Source organism: Lepisma saccharinum, chromosome 22, assembly GCF_977018435.1.
Source record: "Lepisma saccharinum chromosome 22, izLepSacc3.1, whole genome shotgun sequence".
Taxonomy (NCBI): Eukaryota; Metazoa; Arthropoda; class Insecta; order Zygentoma; family Lepismatidae; genus Lepisma; species Lepisma saccharinum.
The window spans coordinates 13,877,108-13,899,743 of record NC_139250.1 but is presented as its reverse complement, the minus strand read 5'-3'; the positions used below and the strand labels follow the sequence as shown (position 1 = coordinate 13,899,743).

General features: G+C 37.6%; 1 protein-coding gene across 1 annotated transcript in view; it reads left to right on the top strand.

Annotated features, from left to right (window-relative positions):
• olf186-M (Ki-ras-induced actin-interacting protein-IP3R-interacting domain olf186-M) overlaps window positions 1–22,636 on the top strand; it is a 234,393-nt gene that overhangs the window by 191,917 nt on the left and 19,840 nt on the right. Inside the window, exons 10-11 of the mRNA XM_083143998.1 lie at window positions 2,554–2,724; window positions 13,759–14,796. Coding sequence (XP_083000124.1) covers window positions 2,554–2,724; window positions 13,759–14,796 — 1,209 coding nt within the window. The remainder of the gene's footprint in view (window positions 1–2,553; window positions 2,725–13,758; window positions 14,797–22,636) is intronic.

Below are 22,636 nucleotides of genomic sequence, written 5' to 3'. Positions count from 1 at the left end.
AAAAATGTATGTGACCAATACTGGCAATTAAATTTCAAATGATTCTACATTTAGCAATACCATGGTGTCAATAATGCCTTAGGCTTGGTACTCTCACACACACACACGCAAATTTTGACCAACACGATCGAGTAATTTTAACACAGTTTGCGTTGTATAGCTCAGGGTAGTATTAACACTTATCATAGTACATGGTACATAAAACATGCATCATCCCACCAATTCCAGTACCATGAATGCGCAAAATGTTAGCTTTTCACCTAAGTGTAGTTTATAACTAGTTTTTGTTTATAGATTCTTATGCTAACTTATATGACCTAATCAACGGTCCTAAGTAGGTACACATTTTACTAATGACAATATTTATCCAAATGTAAAACCTGTTTTTTTAACATGAAATTGAATATTAAAATGCTTCTATCTCAAAGTAAGATTTAGTACATTTGTGGTTTTGGTATTCGTTTGATGATATGAATACCTTCCATAGTTTATACAGTGTGTCCAGCTTAAAAGTACAGTAAAATCTCGTTAATCCGGACTAATGGGGGGATAAGTTGACCATTTAACGAAAATCGGGATTAACTGAAATAACCTAAAAGAACAGTAGAAAGTGCATTAAAACTTTGTTTATAGCAACAAAACACGTTTATTATGGTGTATTTAAAGAGCATAGGCCTAAATAGACTATACAGTACAGTACAAAGTCTGCGGGAAACAGAATTTCATCAGTGGTTGACTGCCTTTTCCTTGGGAAGTTCTCTTGTTGACTACTAGCCATATTTAAAAACTTGCATTCTGCTTTTTTCTGGCCTTTTGCCTGTCCGGATTAAGCAAAGTCCAGCTTATTGGGGTCCGGATTAAGGAGGTTTTACTGTATAATAAAAGAAAAATTAATAACTTTTAAGTTTTCTTGTATCTATAGAGTAACTCAAAAAGTATACACCTAATCACCTCGATATGTGCACCATTAGTAGCACGACAGATGTCCAATCTATATTCAAGCTCTGCCAGCCAGTGTTGTTACAATCTCTTAGCACAATTTCCCTCTACAAGGGGCAAAATTTCCCTTTTTCGACTATTTTTTCCCTTCAACTAAAAAATGTTCGTATTTTCGAAAAATGTTAAACAGTTCTGAATTCTTACACAATCAGGTAAGATGTTCCAAGTTCGAACCGTGGACAAGCATGTATAATTGTATTTGTTCCATCAAGTATTTCATAACGCTGTTAACTGACTACGACGATGAAGAAGAAGAAGTAGAACCTAATATAATGTGTTTTATTCACTCTGATGTCTTCAAATTTTCACTGTCATTTTGGTATTTTTCATCGAAATTACCTTTTCCCTATTGGCTTAAAATTTGGTCAGAATTTCCCTACAAAAAGGAAATTTCCCTTCATGTGGCAACATCGAGTCACACTCCGGATTGTATAGCACAAATGTGATGTCGTTGATCAGGAAGTTCATGGACATGTGTTTGGTACACTTGAGACTTTACAAAACCCCACATAAAAAAGAATCAAGAGGAGTAATGTGTGGGGATCTAGGGGCCAAGCGATAGGAGTACCTCTTCCAATCCAGCATCCAGGAAACACTGTCCAGGAAATCTCTCCCTTCTTGTGAATAAAGGCACAGTGCTCTGTCTTGCTGGAAGAGAACATACAACTGCAACATGACAAGGCACATATGTTCTTGCATGAACAGTTCGTTCGTCTAAGAACCACACATTCAACTTGGGAGAGTCACATTGGTGGCACATGCGCAACATAGCATGTGCCGACGTTTTGCAATTATTGTAAAAGAAACATTGAGATTATATTTCAAACTACGTACGGCTAATTGTGATATTGGTTAAATATTGCACATTATGAATTTTTCTTTTATTATACTTTTTTAAGCCAGTCACACTGTATAATGATTGAAGTGTGTAAACAGGATAGTAAAAGTTTTTAATCGAGGAGTGTTTGGATGAAACATATTTGTTCCATGTATTGATTGATAGATTTGGTTTATTTTTACTTTGCTTTTCTGCCAGTTTTGGCTAATCGCGAAGATGACGATGATATTGATGAAGGTACGCTCAGAAAGAATGCCCAGGCCAGGATTTGAACCCGGGACCCCTGGTTTGATTGATTGATTTGGTGTTTTAAGTTCACTTTATGGACAGAAAAACTAATCAAGACCGGATCTACATTTTAGAGTGGGACCCGAACCGCTATGTACCTTTATTACAAGGTGAGGATCGTTACCACTATGGCATTGGGAAGGTCCCTGGAACCCCTGGTGTCGTTCTGTGCTAATGTATTTACAATAAAATGTTATATTTCCAAGCCCAACATAGTCACTGTGGGAGAAGGAGTGGGCCATTGCCAAGCGTAAATTATCCAGAGTTTCCTGAACACAATATTAACCCTACCTTTGATTAACTCTCAAATATCCACATAAATACAGTGAGATGATATTTACCATTGCTCTGGAATCTTTGAAACAAGAACAACAACAACAAAATGACTGCTTTTGGGATAGTCAAAGTAATCTTGTTTGTGTATGCAGATCATCACTGCAGAGGACGACATTCCTGAACTCTGTTTGCCCAGTGACGGAAGCAAAGATTGCGGAGGCCTCTGTAGAGCGGGGAGTGCCCAGTCTGACAGCAGCGGGTTCATGGAGGGGGATAATGCAGAAGCTGTGGTTATGGATGACGTCTCGCATGCAAGGTTGAAGGTAAGAAAACAGTTCATTATTATTCAGTAATTAATTGTTTTTAATCCATATTTGATTCTAATTTATGTAGCAGTTTAACTTTACATGACAGGTGGTTTCAGATGTAAGCACCGCCACCATGTGGCAGCAATTAGCACATAAATGTTTTAAATATTTATATGTGTGTGTGTGCGTGTGCGTGTGTGTGTGTGTGTTTTATATATATATGTCGTGAAGTCATAAGGAGGAATCACATTCACATTTACAAACATTTGTAAAGGTGTGAGTGTGTCAGCAGGCTGATAGAATGAGATATAAATTTGACAAAGTGAAGATATAAACAGATGCTCGGTATACATAATCAGAAAGAAATGTAAAATTATGCTGGCTGTAGTTTCATTGTCAGAATCTCTTTAATTGATTGATTTGCTTTATTTTGCTTCGCTTTTTGTGCCACTTTTGGCTAATTTGCAAAGATGGGAATGAGTGATGATATGAGGAAATTGATGAATGGACACTCACAAACATCCATGCCCAGGCCAGGATACTAACCCGTGACCACTGGCATCGTAGCATGATGTGCTAACTACTCTGCCACCGCAGCCGGCAGAATCTCTTTAAGATGGAAGGTGACATTATATTAGGTAACTATTAAAATCCAGACTCTCATACTTACTGAAATTACATTTTTCTAATGAAAAAGTTGACCCAAGATTTATATCACTTGAAGCTGTCGATCTAGCATTCCCTGCTTGACAAACCCTGACTTTACATTCCTGCAACAAGTTACAGTAATAATTCTTTTAGACCACCCATCTGCATTTTATATTTTCAAGCTATCGCATTCTTTCCTTCAGTCATTCTTGTACTACTATTTAACTAATATCTATTTTGTTTAACTAGTGTCAAAACATAAGGTTTTTGGTTTTGTCTATAATCAAGTGAATTGTGTCGGGTTCCGTTGGGCAAAGTCAACTCATCAATCTGACTCTCCATCTTCAGGATGCCCATAGTAATGCCCCCCCCCAGGCCCATAGCCAGGATTATTTTGGGGGTGGGCTCATCCCTAATCAGCACGGGCTATAATTGTAATTTTACACTATTATAAGTCAATAAAATATACCAATTTTAATTCAAATGTATTGTTATTATTATTTGAATTATTATTATTATATAAATGGAGAAACTTTTGCTACTTGATCCACCGTATGAGTGAATATCCAACAAAACTGTTGTTCATTATTTTTCTTACATTTTGTGCAGTTAGTGTACTGATATTCATAGTTATTGTATTATTAACTTTTACACATTCCATTCAAAAAAAAAAAGCTTTAAGTTAGGGGCAAATTTTACTCATAAAGTTTATATTGTGTGACCTGTCACAAAGATTGATTTGATTTGATTTAGTTTATTTTACTTCGCGTTTTGTGCCTCTTGGCTAATTTGCGAAGATGGGGATGAGTGATGAAATGATGAAATTGATGAATGGACATTCACAAACAACCAAGCCCGACCGGGATTCGAACCCGGGACCCTTGGCGTCGCAGTGCGATGTGCGAACCACTCAGCCACAGGGTCGGGCTGTCACAAAGAAAACTATACATTTTGGAATCTGTGAATCTTTTTACTATTTGGATTAAGTGGTAGAATATAAAAATACGGGGCGTATTTTTAAAGTAAGTACCGTTTTGAAATTCCGCCGCTGCAGTGCTGCGGTCGGTGTCCCGTGCATGCGCACTGTGTACCTACATCTGTTAGCATGCCACAGACGCCATTGCGGCAACAATCGATCGTGTATACATTTGCTTTTGCGTATTTAAAATGCCTCCGCCGATTGAGAATCCCGCCGACTGTGAAATACGTGCTGTTATTCGTTTTCTTAGTTCTAAAGATGTGAAAGCAGTTGAAATTCACCGTCAGATTTGTGAAGTGTACGGACAAAACATTATGAGTAATGGAATGGTACGCAAATGGGTAAGAGCTTTCAAAGATGGCCGAAAGAATGTTCATGACGAGGAACGGAGTGGGTGACCCTCAGTGATCACTGTCGATTTGGTGCAGAAAGTTGACGAAAATGTGAAAGAGAACAGATGCTTCACGATTTCTTCGTTATCAGAGGAGTTCCCTGAAGTTTCAAGAAGTGTTATCTACGAAATTGTTTCCGAACGCTTATACTATCGAAAATTGTGCTCACGATGGGTACCAAAAATGTTAACTGAGGCACACAAAAGGAAACGTTTAGGTAGCACCTTGACTTTTGTTGTCAAGATCTCATTGCATCATTTGTCTGGGAACAATTTGATCATCCTCCATACAGCCCCGATCTAGCACCCAGTGACTACCACGTGTTTCTGCAACTGAAGAAGCATCTCGGAGGTCAGCGCCATGATGACGACGATATCCTCAAAACGGCCGTGTTGCAGTGGCTGTCAACTCAGGCGGCAAACTTCTATGATGACGGAATACAAAAGCTTGTTGTTCGATATGATAAGTGCCTTAATATTGGTGGCAATTATGTGGAAAAGTAGATAAAAGTGTGGTCTTTCATGTAACAATAAAATTGTTACAAAAAATTTACTTGTTTTTTGTACATATCAAAACAGTACTTACTTAAAAAATACGCCTCGTATAACCTGGTTTCTCTATTGTACAGTAAACTTTTTTTGATGTAATGTTTAATCCTGCAACGGAAGTAAAATTAATTACCACTATACACTATTTAAAATAGATATTTGTAGGATTTCGGGGGGGCTTCAGCCCCCTTAGCCCTCCCCCTGGCTACATGCCTGCCCCCCCTTCCTTTGCCTCTTATTAGGTGTACAAATTTATTCTCGACAAATTCTTTCTCAGCCTTTTTTAAGGAAGTAAAATTTTTATTCAAGAAAAATAGTCTTACAGTTTAATCGGCAATGTTATCTCCATTGGAATTTACACACTTTTGCCATCTTTCGGGCAGATGGCAAATAATCTGATGTTTGAAGAATGTCAGTTTAGAGTCTATAAACTCTACAATGCTATTTTCCACCCTTGAAGGTTTCTGAAGTGGTGCTGCACAGCACACACTGGAACAGGTCTGAAGGGGCCAGGTCAGGGAAATAATCTGCATGATGCAGAAATTCCCAACCCAATGAATAGAGCTTCTCCTTAGTTCCTTTTGTCATGTGCGGCCTGATATTATCATGCAGCAATATCACCTGCGTAGGCCACTGTGGGTAAATTGTCTTTTCCTCTCAATTTCGTTCCGCAAACAAATCAGTAGGCATTGATTTTTGGATTTTCATTCAAGAGTTGTTCCAATTCTTTATCTTCCACTTTCTTTGACTGTCCAGGATGTTCTTCATCTTCCCAGATTGAGATTCCCCTCCCAGGATCACTGAAACCAATTCTTGCAGGTTCGGTGTGATACAGAATCTTCACCCAAGGCTGAAAAGGTAATTTCCTTTCAACTTAGTGGTCTTTTTCTTCAGCTGATTTGAAAAGAGCATGCAGAGCCTGACATGCTTCTTCCTGAATAACTTTATGCTCACTACTGGGTCATTCCATGTCAAATCCAATTTTAAAAAAAATTGTTGCATGACCATTTTAGAAAAAATTCATTTTTAGTACATAGATTTGTACATGTTTCTAGATATCAAAACCAATGTTCAAAAGAAAATATTGTCTATAGTTCTCCTAGGGCAGCCATTTTTCCAACATGGCGCATGGCTTTTTTTGCTCATGTAGCAGTATACAGAAACCTTAATATCTGAAAAACCATTAATGCTAGAGACCTGAAACAAAATTCATTTTGTAGCTAATGAAGTATACTTCCTATGATATTCAAGTATGTTTTGCTTGAAATTGCATCGTAAGTATGAAAATTATGGTAGAAAATGGGGTAACAATAGTAAAAAAATTGCATTTTTAAGCCCGATTTTTTTAATGAAGGGAGTTTAGTCTAAGGCTTGATTTTTTTTTTCATGTGTAGACCTACCTGCAGGGTGTCTGTAAATAAAATATCAGTGCCTAGAAATGCACCCCTTTTTTACAGCATGGGCTCAAACATGGCCGTTCATTGAATTTTGACAGTTTTCGGGGTTAAATATCTCAGATGGGTCCCCTTTAAAAATTCTGAAATTTGGCACATAGGAAGCCCTTCATGAACCTAACTCACAATAAAAATCTCAACTTTTAGATTCAACTCGTTTTGGTCAATATGAGGTAACGTATGTCACCTAATTTCTGACGTTGCAAAGTAAGGTTAAACTACATCCCATACTTAAAATAATGAAGTCTTTTCTTTTTCTTTTTTTTAAATTTGGGATAAATAAAGGCTCAGAAAATATAGTAACATAAGGTTTTAATACTTGACTTACCAGAAATTGAAATTACAAGGTATGGCAATTGAAAATCTGCGTAATTTCATTGCAAAAGGTATGATGACCAGTTGGTATTGTCAGCTCCAGTTTCATATTCATTCTCTTCGTTAAATCAGGCAGGATTCTTTGTTATTTCACTAAGTTCCTAAGTAAATTATCAGAAACCTTCAGTTCATCACATTTTTTCGTGACCAAGTGGTAGCAATCAAACTGATGATTCTGACCTTTTCAACATTTGTTTTTTGCTCGTTTACATTTTTCTTCTTATAATTTAAATTATATGATTGTACTGGCCACGCAAAGGATTGTCACACTTGCTTTCCTTTTCTTCAGTTTTAATACTTAGTGAAAAACAACTTTCCAGTTTCCTTTGCACTCCTTGTAGGATGTGAATAGTTTTTCGAGCAAGATCACTTTATTGTTTTTCTGCAATCAGCCTCCTCAGTTTTGAAACAGGAGATGCATAAAAAACAGAACAGACTTCATGCATTTCCTTTACTTTTCCTTGGCTTGGCACAAACACATAATTTCAATTCTGGCATTTAAGTGAGTTACTTTCTCCACATATGAAACTTTTACTCCAACATATCAGGCATATTGATTTAACTGGTATAAGGCTTTCTTGACACTTTTTTACCTTACCTTACTTAACCTTTTCTTTAAGTGGTACTTCTGAAGATCACAACATACTTTACCATATAAAAAGCTATATTTAATGGTATTTGCATATTGTCTCTAAGCCATACACCTGTAGTCTTCACCTAAGAAGTGTTATCATTTTCACTGACTTTGTTAAGATTAGTTAGGTCTTTGGGAACCTTACCAAAAGGGTATTTATGACAGTCCTCTCCAGTTAAAAATATTACAGAACACTCCATTTCCAGTCACAGATAACGAACATTCACAAGTCACTACTCTCGGCACATTAGGCAAAGGAAGAATGTCAGCAGAGATTGTACATGCACAAATCAATTCCAGGCTTGCCTCACATCCTATCAAAAAATGTCTCTGAATCTTCTGCTGTGCATGACTCACATCTATTTCAACGAATGTCTTTTCTTGGAAAAAAAAAAAAAGTGGAAAATAAAGGAAACTGAAGATAATATATTCTACTAGGTTTGACACTCCAAAGTAAATAGCCTACTTTCAGTGGAGTGCCCAAGGAGGGGTTTGTGTGGGTCATAACCCAATACCTTTGACCTAGTATTCCATAAACAATTACGTCAAAGGCAGGATAATGTGGCAAAAACAGGGCTGTATACTAAAAAAGTATATGTAACCCCCTCCCCTCCCTTTCGAAATTCCTGGGCATGCCATTGCCTATCTTAAGCTGCATGTACTGCTACATTGATAAAAATATGGGGGAAGCTCAGTTTTGGAGCTGACAATACCAACTGGTCGTGGGTACCTAATAAATCAAACCTTTTGCAATGAAATTCGCAGATTTTCAATTGTCATACCTTGTAATTTAAATTTATGGTAAGTCAAGTATTAAAACCTTATGTTACTATATTTTCTGAGCCTTTATTTAACCCAAATTTAAAAAAAAAGAAAAAGAAAAGACTTCATTATTTTAAGTATGGATGTAGTTTAACCTTACTTTGCAACGTCAGAAATTAGGTGACATACGTTACCTCATATTGACCAAAACGAGTTGAATCTAAAAGTTGAGATTTTTATTGTGAGTTAGGTTCATGAAGGGCTTCCTATGTGCCAAATTTCAGAATTTTTAAAGGGGACCCATCTGAGATATTTAACCCCGAAAACTGTCAAAATTCAATGAACGGCCATGTTTGAGCCCATGCTGTAAAAAAGGGGTGCATTTCTAGGCACTGATATTTTATTTACAGACACCCTGCAGGTAGGTCTACACATGAAAAAAAAATCAAGCCTTAGACTAAACTCCCTTCATTAAAAAAAATCGGGCTTAAAAATGCAATTTTTTAACTATTGTTACCCCATTTTCCACCATAATTTTTGTACTTACGATGCAATTTCAAGCAAAACATACCTGAATATCATAGGAAGTATACTTCATTAGCTACAAAATGAATTTTGTTTCAGGTCTCTAGCTTTAATGGTTTTTCAGATATTAAGATTTCTGTATACTGCTACATGAGCAAAAAAAGCCATGCGCCATGTTGGAAAAATGGCTGCCCCAGTAGAACTAAAGACAATTTTTTTTTTTGAACATTGGTTTTGATATCTAGAAACATGTACAAATCTATGTACTAAAAATGAAATTTTTCTAAAATGGTCATGCAACCACCATTGGATGGTTTGGCATGGAATGACCCTACTGCTTTTTTTTCTTTGTTATGGCTAGTGCGGTTTTTTATCTTTTTCAAGTTGGTATTGGGGTGCCCAAACATGCCAAGGAAATTTCCAATTTGAACAATCACAACAGTAAAGTGTAATTAATGAAGAACTTTAAAAAGATCTAAGATTAATTACTTACGTATGTGAGTACGATTTCACGATCTAAACAATGTTTCAGATGTCAAGACTGCCTCCTTCTTCAAGAAGAAACGTTGTTTTGACCTCTGAAACATTGTTTTGATCGTACTCACACACATAAGTAATTAATCTTAAATCTTTTTAAAAGTTCTTCATTATTTAGCTGTGAGTAATACGCACATCACAATATGTTAGTAAAGTGTAATAAGTGAATTAATTTAGTGTCCAAGAAATAATTTGTACACCTAATAGTACCTCCATAGATCAGCTATCAGTGGCGCAGGAACGGAGGGGTACAGGGGTACATTGTACTATCTCAAATTTTTGAAGGGGGGTACTGTACCCCCCTAAATCCGTAAATCGAGTTGTACCCCCTCCCCTACCTTTGGTAATTTGACAGCAGACGCAAGGTGCTACTGTTAAATGAACATATTTTCAATTCACCCAATAAAAAAAAGTGTTTTTTGTTTATCTTCCTTACCACAGAAATTCAAACCATTCTACTACATTGTGCTTGCTACTAGTTAGTTCATTGACCTATGTTCTTGGTAACCTCTTTATGGAGATGAAAATGGTTTAAAATGTGTGTGGAACTATTGAATCAGATTTGCCATCAGAAAATCACGCTGCAGACGAATGCTCCTTTGGGTAAGGGGAGTACGCGATTCTAATGAAGTGGTCGCGTTGATTCGAAGATAAGATACAAATCTTCATCAGAAGAGTATATGACTGATCCCATTATCTTTTGAATATTTAAAATGGAATTTTCCGAAACGAAATACTTACACGAATGAGACAATGTATTCCTGTACCTCACACACATATTTTTAATAACTTTGTAAAATGCTGTTTGGAAAACTATACTTAAATCTACATATTAAGACATTTTTTTAAAAATAGAGTCTCGAATAGCCTATCTGAGCATGAAGTGCATCTATAATAAGTTTTAATAACTTCAGAGTGGAAACCGAAACAAAAATAAGCACAAACAAAGATGAGAAAGACCTCACCACATAGGAGACGAGATGGGGCTGCGACAATTCTCGTTTCATCGCATCCCGATATCATTCCTAGGTGAAATGAAATTTTTCCTAGACATTTACACAAGGTGCAATTTGCGATTTTTTTTATTTTTACCTACGTATGTATTAGGTATACTTATAATTGGACATAAATTGCTTAAAATCTAATTCTGATATCGAATGCAACACAAGCACAACACCATTTTAAGTAAAATCCTCAAGTCAAACTGTAAGAAAATTACATTAGTCAGATGAATGCACGAGATAAATGCATTGCAGGTACTATTGGTAGATTTTGGATTGGATGGTCTTTGAATGAGATGGGAAGGTTTGATTGATTTATTTGGTTTATTTTACTTTGCATTTCTGCTACTTTTGGCTCTTCGGGAAGATGAGGATGAGTGATGATATGATGAAATTGATGGACACTCACAAATAACACTCATGCCAGGGCCGAGATTCGAACCTGGGACCTCTGGGGTCATAGCATGCTATGCTAACCCCTCCGCCACAGAGGCCGGCGAGGTGGGAATGTGTTTTGGATTTTCTTTGTAGATGCGAAAATCTTTAACTGTGACGTGCACATGCTTTCCTTATATTATAGTTTACCTTTTCACATAAACGAGAAATTGACATGTCACTCTAAAACACATGCATGTATCTGCATTTGATACCACTATACACGAAAAAAAAAATACCTTGGTCGGGTCTTCACATTGTCCACCAAAGTTTGAGAAGGAAAAAAAACAACTTTTGAGCGTATGGCTTTCATTGCTTCCTCTGAGATCTGAAGAATTTCGTTTTTGTATATGTAATGATAGTAGTTTCAGTGCTTGAAGAGTGCCATTAGGTACAGGTAATTACATAACAAATAAATGCTTTGTCAAATGTTTCACAAATATTTCAAAGTTAGACATCCTATTTGTTGATCGGAAACCATCTCAACTTAGTTGTTCATTTTTATTTTTTAATACCATGCCTATAGATGTCTGAGAAAATACCAAATGCATGGCTTCTAAAAGGCTTTGGATGTGGTACACATCTGCCATAAATTGTTTAAAGATATTTTTATGCGTAGCTATGGGACTTTAAAAACAGAATGAACTGAACTGGAACTCTATTAAGTATGATATAATCAATAATGTGGTTTCTATATCCAGTGGGTGGGAGATGATTATTCCTGGTTGGGGTGACTCAAGATCCTCCTCAGCCCCTTTAATCTCCGTCGTCGCCTTGTAATCAAGGGGTCCCGGGTTCGATACCCTGTGGAAGCACATAGTGGTTCGGATCCCACTTTAAACTGTAGGTCCAGTCCCGATTAGCCTTACTGTGCCTTAAGTGGACTTAAATCAGCAACTCAATCAATCAATCAAACCCTTTAATCTCAACGTGCATAAAAATGAATAGATGTATCTTTGTTCGCAATTTTTACATTTCGAACTCCTGATTTTCTGTTCTGTTAAATCCAAATAAACCCAGAACGAGGTCCAGAGCTTTATATATTTCAGAATTGTTATCTGGTTTAAAATATGTTTAAAAAAATCTAAGAAAACAAATAAAAAATATTTATGCAAAGTTTGCATTAAATAACAGGACATTCGTGTGTTTCTTGTCTTCATTCATATCTTGGCGATATTAACTGCACGTAAGCTAGATAATGAGGGTGTGCTGTTATATCTCTATTCTTTTACTATCTTTTACCTAGTCATGTAATAATAACAAAACAATATGAATTAATTTACATATTTAATTAATATTTTAATTTAATTAAATATAAGTATATTCTAATTATTATTATTATTTATTTTGATTATTATTGTGACACTTGGTTGGACCCCTCCGAAATGTATTTCTATATACGTGCCTGCTAGGTATAGGTACCTATATATATAATATAGGAGGTTGAATTTTGTACCCCCCCCCCCCCCAAATGAAAAACGTTCCTGCGCCACTGTCAGCTATAGCCACTTTAAGGATAGGGATCACTAATATCTTTCCTCACCTCATGATTGGACCTCATAGCAACCTGTGGCATAACAGCTTGTGAGGGCCAGGGCCTGTCTACTGACTGCAGGCCTCATGCCCACCAGTGGTGTGAAATTATCCAACCAGTTTCAGGGTGACGTGTTGTCAAACCCCCACTAGTTGTTGTAGGTTTTCATGACCAAGTTACTCTACTCATTGTTAACTCCCCATTTTTCTCGCAATGGTGCGTGGCCACCAGTCCCATACACTGGGTGAAATCTCAGGAGAAAAGTTGCTATGCTTCCCCCAGGAGATTCGAACCTGCATGTGTCCCATAGTTGGGGCGCTTTAGACAGCATGGTGCAGGACCCCTCATCTTTTTAGTAGGGATGTGCCGAAGCCGATTACAGATGTATGAAAATCGGCCAAATTGACACATCGGAATCGGCAAAAATTCGATATTTAAACCGGTACAGATTATACTAGAGTTTTACCTTCTAATAAGTTTTATATTCTAGTTTTGTAAGATTTATTGAAAATTTGGTTATGATTCATCCTTATTGTAGAGTTTTTGTAATAAAATTATTGCAAACTCATTCAGAGGGTCAACCTAACTATAAATCAGAAATAAAACAGTACATTGCTGAACCAGGATCTGCTGTTGTATTGGAAATTCAAAAATTAATATTCAAACCTGAAGCAAGTCCTGAGAAAATACTTGGGCATACCTGCTGCATCACTATTCAGTGATTGAGTGTTCAGTGTTGTTGAACAGATTTGAGATAAGAGAAGAAGTAGGTTACTTCCTGAAGTGCTTCCAAATCTCGTATTTCTGAAGTTGAATCTGGCAGAACAGGAATTCATTTTGCATTTCAAAGAACTGCTTGTGTACTAATGTTTAATCTCTTGAGAATCCATGTTCTTCTTAAAGGTTCACATAACATTTTGTAGATGCAAATGTACATTCGCATCTCTTGAGAATATATATGTATATACATATGATATGCAATAGAAATGTACATAGCAAATTTATTTTTGTCATGCCGAAAATAACATTCCATTTCTGTTTAATAATCTTATGTATCGGAATCGGTTAAATATCGGCATCAGTATCGGTTCCAAAAATTATCAGTGAGTACATCCGCATCGGTAAATTTTCAGCTTCGTCACATCCCTACTTTTTAGTAAATGGTAAAAAGCTACAATAGAAATTCTAAATGCCATGCATAAAGCAGTGTTTTTCCTTCTTTCAGGTTCCTGTAGTTAGTTTTGCTGGTAGTGACAGCAGCACCAGTACCATCGTGTTCGACAGAAACTTATCTGAGGAGATACCAACACCAGAGCAACAACAGACTGAATGTGAGCAGAACTGCTGTGGCAGTAACGGATCCGAATCGATACTTCCTCATGCTGATACCAAAAACATCAAAGAAGACAGTTTCGCAGTGTGTTGTCAGGATGGTGCAATTGAAAGTGAGTGCTCAAGATTTGTGTGCGAGACCCATCAAAAGATCGTCGATGTAGGTTTAAAAGGTGCATCTCTCATTGTTGCACCTTCGCTCAACAATAACAAAAGGACCTCTCTTCCTCTGGAGGTGCAGTGTAGGAATTCGGGGGGCTTAAAGAGGTACAGCTTGCCTGTCGTTTGCGTGGAAAGTGCAGATGGCGGAGTGCTATGCCAAAGATCAAATTCGTTCAATTCAATGTGTAGTGGCTGTGAATCACATGTGAGTGATAGTGTTCCGTGCATTTTTCGTAAAGTAAGGTCCGTACCGGACTCCTTGTACACTTTAGAAAAGTCTCTTAGTTGTCCGAAAGAATCGGAACAACGACCATTCTCGCAAAGATCTCAACAGGAATTTTGCGCAAGCAACGGCAACGTGTTTAGCTCCTGCAGTGATGAAAGTGTGATCAACACGGGCTGTGTTAATGTGAATAGTGCTAAAGATGACGGTTCGTCGGCTGCAAACTGTGATAACGAGTCAAGATCTGGCAGTGACGGCAACCACAGGGATGCACAGAATCAAAGTGATAGCTCAAATACACCCCCCTCTAAGGAAGTCAGTGAATCTTTGCTAAGATTACCGTTACTTGATAGCAGTTACTACATGGATCAGGATGTTTGTGACAGTGGATTAAGTGGGGAAACAGTTATCTATGTTCCGTGTAGGAATGGTGATGAAACGGAGCAAACAGCAAGTACATCTAAAGAAGAAAGTGCCACTGAAGAGGAGAAAGAACAAAGTCACGTGTTGTATCATCAGATAAAGGAACTGGCAACTGAATTGACGGTAAGTACTTTCTTATGTGTACATTATTCATGTATATGTACGAGGGCTGGACCATAAGCCGTGGCAACTATATTTTTATTTAAGTTAAATGGTGGTACCACAATATGATTGCATGTCCTGGAGAATGTGGCACCTGTAGTATGTGATCATGTCACTAGATGGCAGTGTGATGAATGGTTATTGTACATAGGGCAGTGGTAGCCAACCACCATCGTGAACAGCATTCTTGTATCAAAATAACCGTTTTTCTGGAGAGAAATGCCAGAAAATGCCACAGGGAGCTGGCAAAAGCAGTGGGTAATAACGCCCTACTGTAATATGCTCTTTTGTTCCTGTAAAGCTTATATACTTTCTGACTTGTAAACACAAGTGGCACGATACTTTCTTTAAGGATGTTTTGCTCGCTTCTCTATCCTACACCTGGTACACGTTGTTCATACATTCTAGTGTATAATACACTGTCCGTTCAATTTCTGATTTTTATGCTGGTCACACATTCTCGCTAAAAATATACAGGGAGGTTATTGCAGCATGCCACCGCAACAGCGTCGGCCGCTTACCGGCCTTGTCATGCATCAGGTGCCGGCAAATTGCGTAAGAGATAGCCCGTTACACAAACCGCTTGTTTTGTAATGTTTCCACTTTTCACAATTATAGTTACAATTACAACTTAAATAAGCACGTACCTTGTCGTAAGGATGCTGGAAAAGGTGTCCTGTAAAATACAAATATTTCTGGCACTTTATTTTTGACATGTAATCTTTCTTAGACACCGCGAGAGCGCCGGCCGCTTACCGACCTTGTCATGCATCAGGTGCCGCCAAATTGCGTAACAGATAGTCCGTAACAGAAACCGCTTGTTTTGTAATGTTTCCACTTTTCACAATTACAGTTACAATTACAACCTTATTTCAGACATCTAATCTTTCTTAGACATCTCTACTTTATCCTCGGTTGACAGAAAGGGAAGACAGCATCGCGGCGCATAAAGCAAACCGAAAGTGTAAAATTATATTTAAAACTAATAATAATGATGATCACTAACCTTCTGTGTTATAAATGATGTTGAAAATGACCTCCTTCAACACCAATACATTTCCGGCATCTGCGTATGAAATTCCTCTGAACATCCATAAGCTCCTCAGGTGTGATTCTGGCAATTTCTCTTCTTATATTTTCTTTTAAATCCTCTATTGTACGCGGGTTATTCTGATACACTTTGTTTTTTAATGTTCCCCATAAATAATAATCACAAGGAGTAAGATCGGGGCTACGAGAGGGCCACAACTCAGTACTGATAATTCTGTCCTCAAAAATCTCGGCAATAAAATTAAGTGATTCATAAGCAGTGTGAGCAGTAGCAGAGTCCTGCTGAAAAAATGACTGCTGGCATTCAATGTCCGTTAATTGTTCAAAAAAAGGTTGTAGTATGTCTCTTCGATACCTTTCACCATTGATAGTACCTTCATAAAAAATAGGCCCTATTATTCTGTGCGCATTCAAACCACACCACACACCAATTTTTGCAGGATGGAGCGGAACTTCATGCACAAGGTCAGGTTTTTCTGCGCTCCAATAGCGATTGTTTTGTGAAATAACTCGGCCATTCAATTCGAACCAAGCTTCGTCTGAAAATATGATTAATTCTGGATTTACTCTGCCAGCAACAATATTATCCAGCATCCAGTTACAGAATCGAACTCTAGTCGCGTGATCGCGCGGTTGCAATTCATGAACCACTGTAATTTTGTAGGGTTTTAATCTAAGTAATTTAGTGGCATTTCGTGCTGAGGATTTTGAAATGCCTGTTTCCTGAGCAAGCCGACGGAGGGATTTTTTTGGAGTATGTTCAAGTCGTTCACCAATTTCGTCTAGCTTTTCTTCCGTAAGAACACGTCGTCTGGAAACACGTTTCTTAGGTTCAAGAGATCCTGTCTCTCGTAATCTTTTAACGAGGTTGTAAACAGTATGTCTGTCCGGAACAGGATTGCCAGGAAATTTTCTTGCGAATCGCCTGACTACTTTTCTGCAAGAGTTCGTTTTCACGTAAGTATCGTACATAAAAACTCTTTGTTCAAGACTATATTTGTTTGGCGGCATAACTAATAACTCAATAACACAGTATCAACAACACGAGTACTGATAAACGCAAACCGAAGTGAACACGTCTAAACAACTGGTAGCCGACAGCTGTCGCATTCGCGTAGTATCGAGAGGCTTCTCGCGGCTTACCACTACTCCGATAAGCCGCTGACGCTCTTGCGACATCTGAGGAATTTCGCTTCTAGCGTCGGCTCTATAGACACTGGATGGACCAAATTTTGAGGGAAGCACAACAAAAGACTACTCTATGAGGATATGTAATGCTCCTGCCGCAACTTTGAAAAAAAATAAAAAAATATGGAAATTACGACGTTCAGAAATTTTGCGTAATTACGGGGAAAATAGAACTTTGGGATTTGGCCCCCGTTTCCCCCTGGACTCACAATTGTCGGAATTTACATAAAATGTTGCTTTTTGTTCATTCTTACATTTAGAATTTAAATTTCTTAAAAAGATGCAGTTGTTGAGCAGTTATAGCCTTTTATATTCAGTTTATCCCATAGTAGCAAAAGGGGAAAAGTGCTTATTTCAAATGGCGCTCTCAGAAAGAAAAACGCACACAGTGTATGATCGCTACTTTACTTCAAAAATATTCACACGTTAAAATTAAGTGACACTGTTAAATAATTCGTTTATCTGCGCTTTCGTTTTGCATAATAATGTATACGTAACCTCCCCCCTCGAAAATCTTGGGCACGCCACTGACTCTAGTGTTCAAAAGGATTAATCTTGTGTTATCTGCAAAATAAGAGTCACGGTTTTGTTTATTCGAAGGCAAGACAAGAATGAAAAATTGAATCCTTTATGTTGGATGAGTCATTGCTGTCAGAAGCGATATGGGCAGAAATAAAGTGCCAGAAATATTTGTATTTTAGAGGACACCTTTTCCAGCATCCTTGCGGCAAGGTACGCGCTTATTTAAGTTGTAATTGTAACTATAATTGTGAAAAGTGGAAACATTACAAAACAAGCGGTTTGTGTAACGGGCTATCTCTTACGCAATTTGCCGGCACCTGATGCATGACAAGGCCGGTAAGCGGCCGACGCTGTTGCGGTGGCATGCTGCAATAACCTCCCTGTAGTTGCTATGCGCCAACCCTCACATGTGTATGTGCATGCCCTGTGGTGTGTTGTTGCTTTGATCAGAGTACCAAATATTCCATAAGATAGCTGCCAATATTTTCATAGTGTAAATTCTAAACTAGGCATGTATAGAAGGAAGCAGCTGTTTAAACTTCAGTATGGCAATCAAGCGTAACAGCCTACCATATATTTGTATACACACATAACATGTTAATTAAGTAAGTTTCTAAGTGTTGTGGAATGATTTTTCATTCCTGTTTCGAAATAGTCCATGATGAGTGGTGTAGCATGAAGAAATCAATGTCCATATCTAGGGATCAAAAAATCCAGGTCACCATGGCGAGTAAAATTTTCAGCCTGGCGACTGTGATCTTTTGCTGTAATATGTACGAAATTTTGAAGATTCTTTATTCTTTATTTGCGTGGGCGAGGTTCAGCCTGAGGCTGTTCTGCCACTTAACCCGTGTCATGGAGTATGATCAATATTTAAGCACATGTTGTGTGCATCTGTCGACAAAATTTCGACCTGCTAGTGTTGCCATTTACAGAGGATATGTCCCAAAAATGGCACTTTTCACTCAACCCATAAAATCGCCAGTCAAAAATCCATGAAATGCTGCACATGATCAATATTGGTCGCAAATGACAGATTGACATGGCATCAGACATCTAATTATGGCCCTTTGATAATTTCTTACATATTTTTCTCTCAAAAATTCATTTCTGGAAAAAATTTAACACTGCCTTCCGCCAGTTATTAATTTATCTAATTTTCTGTGTGGCGTAAACTGATATTTTTTTAGCATTGAAAAATATCTCAATGGATGATGCTTTATAATGCAAAAAACCCGATGTAAATATCTCTTACGGTTTTCAAGATATGCATTTTCAAATTTGGGTTGCGTGGCTTTTGAAACACCGTAGTATGCACAATTGCTACTAGGTGTTTTCCTGGCGCCTATAGCTCTGAAGAAGATTTTTCGAGCACTGCTCGAATGCATTATCACCGTGATATCGTACTGTTTCCAATACCTCCCTGTGTTTAAGATACTCCCTAGTTTGTTCAGATAGAAAAAGTAATATGAATACGGAAACTTTATATCTAACACAGGGGTGTCCACAAGGGGGTTTCATGATGTACCTGCATCATGGGAATTTTTGGGGGGGACAAAATTTTATACTAATTCTATATATCTTCACACAAAAATGGGGGGTCGTTTTGTTCGATTGACTTGTTATTGATTTTTAGTTGTGGTTATTATCAGGGAGCGGAAGTTAATGACCTATTGAATGTCCTAAAAATGTGGGAAAATGATGTAAAAAATGCAAAAAATGACCATTAAATTTGTTAGTTTCAGGTTAAAAATTGAAATGAAAATGAAATTAAAGAAAATGTAATCTTGCTTTAAAAAAAAGGCACCAAATGATACCACATGCACGTTTAATTAAAATATGCAATGAGGATTTCCAATGGAAACAACCAAATAATTTTAAAACAATGTAATGATATATATAGGCCTATGTTCACCTTGGTGAAAAGACTCAAGAATATTATCAAAATGAAAAAAGTGACAAAATATGACGAAACAATATACCGAATATTGTGAAGAATGATGAAAAAATTACGAAAACCGGGGAAAATTACCTAAAACCTGAAAATTGGCCAAAAAAAAAAATGCAAAACAATGCACTTTAAAATTACCTTTTTTGGGTTCTAGATGGTAATGTTCTGACATCGTGTCTGAGATGTCAGAAGAAAGATTTCATCAACTTCCGCTCCCTAGTTTTTATGTACAGTTTTTCTACCTAACTGTGGGTGATCGCGGTGGTAGGGTTGAAATGAAACACCACCTCTTGTGCTTTTAGAATCGGTTTGAATGGAGGGGGGGGGGGGATACTGTTCGCATCAATACAAGGTTAGTCGAGCAAACAAAGTGTGAAGAATAAGGTTCAGTACACTAACAATGGCAGTGAGCATGAGCAGTTTTGTACGTTTTATGTTAGCAAACATGAAAGTGAGCCTACAGTACCCAAAGTAAACATATATTGCTCAAATATGTCTGTATTATATTGTTCCGCAAATTTTGTCTGACCAAAATAATTTGAGTAAATAAGTTGGCATAAGGGAGGGGGGACAATGTTCTACCTTTTTGGGGGAGTGCATCATTGGCCTTGGGGGGCGATGGGCACCCCTGATCTAACAGCACATTGTGGAATATTGCTGCTTATGACCACTGTTTATTTTTAAACTAAATAAATTTTGCATGTTTTGGCTACAAAACACCTGTAATCATCACTAGTCATCACTGGGGGGGGGAGACTAAAGTAAAATGTTTGTAGCCTATGCCATAATTATTATGCACTATCCACTGAAACTGCCATAAGGTATTTTAGAAATGATTTTCTAGGACACGAAGGAAAATGAATACACTGCCTTGTATCCCAATATTAGAAGACAATAAAAGTAATAATAATTCAAGACTTAAAAAGGATTTACAGAGAACTATTATGAATCTAATATAACGAATTAATGTACAGGAATGTAATAAATAAGTAACAAAAACTATACAATAGAAGAGAATATTTAATTTAGTACTGCAACAGAATGAAATTTTAAAAAAAAGTAGCATTATTATGTACTAATGGTTGTGGGCAAGTGCATTAAGCCACATCATAAAGTCAAAGAACTCTGTAGCATCTTCTTGTAACTATAACTTTTGTATTATTGAGAGGGGGCAGTTCATTGTACAGTTAGCTTGTTTTGTAAAATGAGCATTTTAAAATTACGTCCATGCATTTAAATAGAAATAATGTTCATGACAGTATAGTTTCAATTATTTCTGCATACCTGCTTGGTTCTGGAACATTAGCACATCTCGTAGAAACTTTTTGGGACTGACACCCCAGAAAGTTCAGAATGTACAGCAACCTTAGTCATCACTTGAAATTTTGAAACTTCTAGTGGGGATTGAACCTGGACTGCTTGCATCAGAGGCAAGAGTGCTAACCATTCAGCCATATGGGCTATTTAATTGTGCAGATATTAGGATGACAGCTAAATATATATTTGTCACCTGAATTTTTTAAAAATTCTGATCTTAGCCATCCGTAGTTCAGGTTTCACTTTAAACTGTAGGTCCAATCTTGATTACCCTATACACAGCATGTTAGGGATCCCAGGTTCGAATTCCAGCCTGGACATGGTTGTTCTTTGTGAGTGTCCCTTCATTAATTTCATCACTCATCCTCGTTGCAATTAGCCAGAAGTTACAGAAAAGCGACACTAAATAACAAAAATAAAATCAATTACCCTATCTGTGCAGAAAGTAGATTCAACACATACAGAACAAAAGACAATATTGTCTTATTCCTACATAAAGCAGCTCTGGGATTCACCCAGCCACAAATAAAGAGTACCCTGGTGAGTAAAGGTGGGCTGGAGCATGTTGTTGATCACATCATCTCTAAAAAATGCCCAAGATCGAATAACGTGTGGGGTCCTATCCTCACATCCCCTCCACATGTGCCTCCACCAGGTGTTGAACCCGAGACACCTTGATTACAAGGTTGTGACAACATTACCACTGAGGCACTGGGGTCAACATAACTCCCCTTCTGGTTGGAAGCAACGTGAAACATCAAGCATGAAGTTGGGAATGAGTCAAGGTCGCAATGTGGGACAGAGGAAGAGCTTGTGAGATTTGCATACATAAAAGGCAAAGGAGGATACCGCATGTGGGAGGAAGCCTAAAGAGATGAGAAGCAGTCAGCCTTGTGTAGTGTAATAAAGTTCAAGCACAAGCCTCTCTCTCTCTCTACGCCTGATCTTGTGCTTTGTTATTGAATGACATGCTTCTGTTAATGGAATAGTTTCTCAGGAGGTAAGGGCTTGAATGCACCATTATTATTTTTATTATTTAATGTTGCTGCATGGAATTCTATTCATAAATTGGAGTTCGGTTTTAAGTCCACTTTATTCACAGATAGGGAGCCACAGTCATCTGCTCAGTAGTGCATCTGGCCAAGGGTGCCCATCCCCCTCCCCCAAGGCCTATGATGCACTCCCTCCAAAACGTAGAACATTCGCCCCCACCCCTTTATACTGAATTATTTACTCAAATTATTTTGGTCAAACCAAATTTGCGGAACAATATAATACACATATTTGAGCAATATATGTTTACTTTACGTACTAAAGGCTCATTGCCATTGTTAGTGTACTGAACCTCATTCTTAGCAGTTTGTCTGCATGACTAACCTTTCTTTCTTTCATTCTTCCTCTCTCTCTCTCTCTCTCTATCTCTCTCTCTCTCTCTCTCTCTCTCTCTCTCTCTCTCTCTCTCTCTCTCTCTCTCTCTCTCTCTCTCTCTCTCTCTTTTTTTTTTTAAAGAGAAAGAAAAACAGAGATGGGAAAGAAGAAAGGAGAGAAGAGGAAGAAGAGGTACACTTCCTCTCTCTTCTCTCTCTCTCTGAGGGAAAGAAGAAGAAGATGGAATGAATTTGTATTAATGCGAACAGCATGCCCCCCCCCCTTCCCCAAGAGGTGTTTTATTTCAACCCTATCGCCGCGATCACCCACAGGTAGGTAGAAAAGCTGTACATAATAACCATAACTAAAAATCAATAACAAGACAATCAAACGAAACTATCCCCC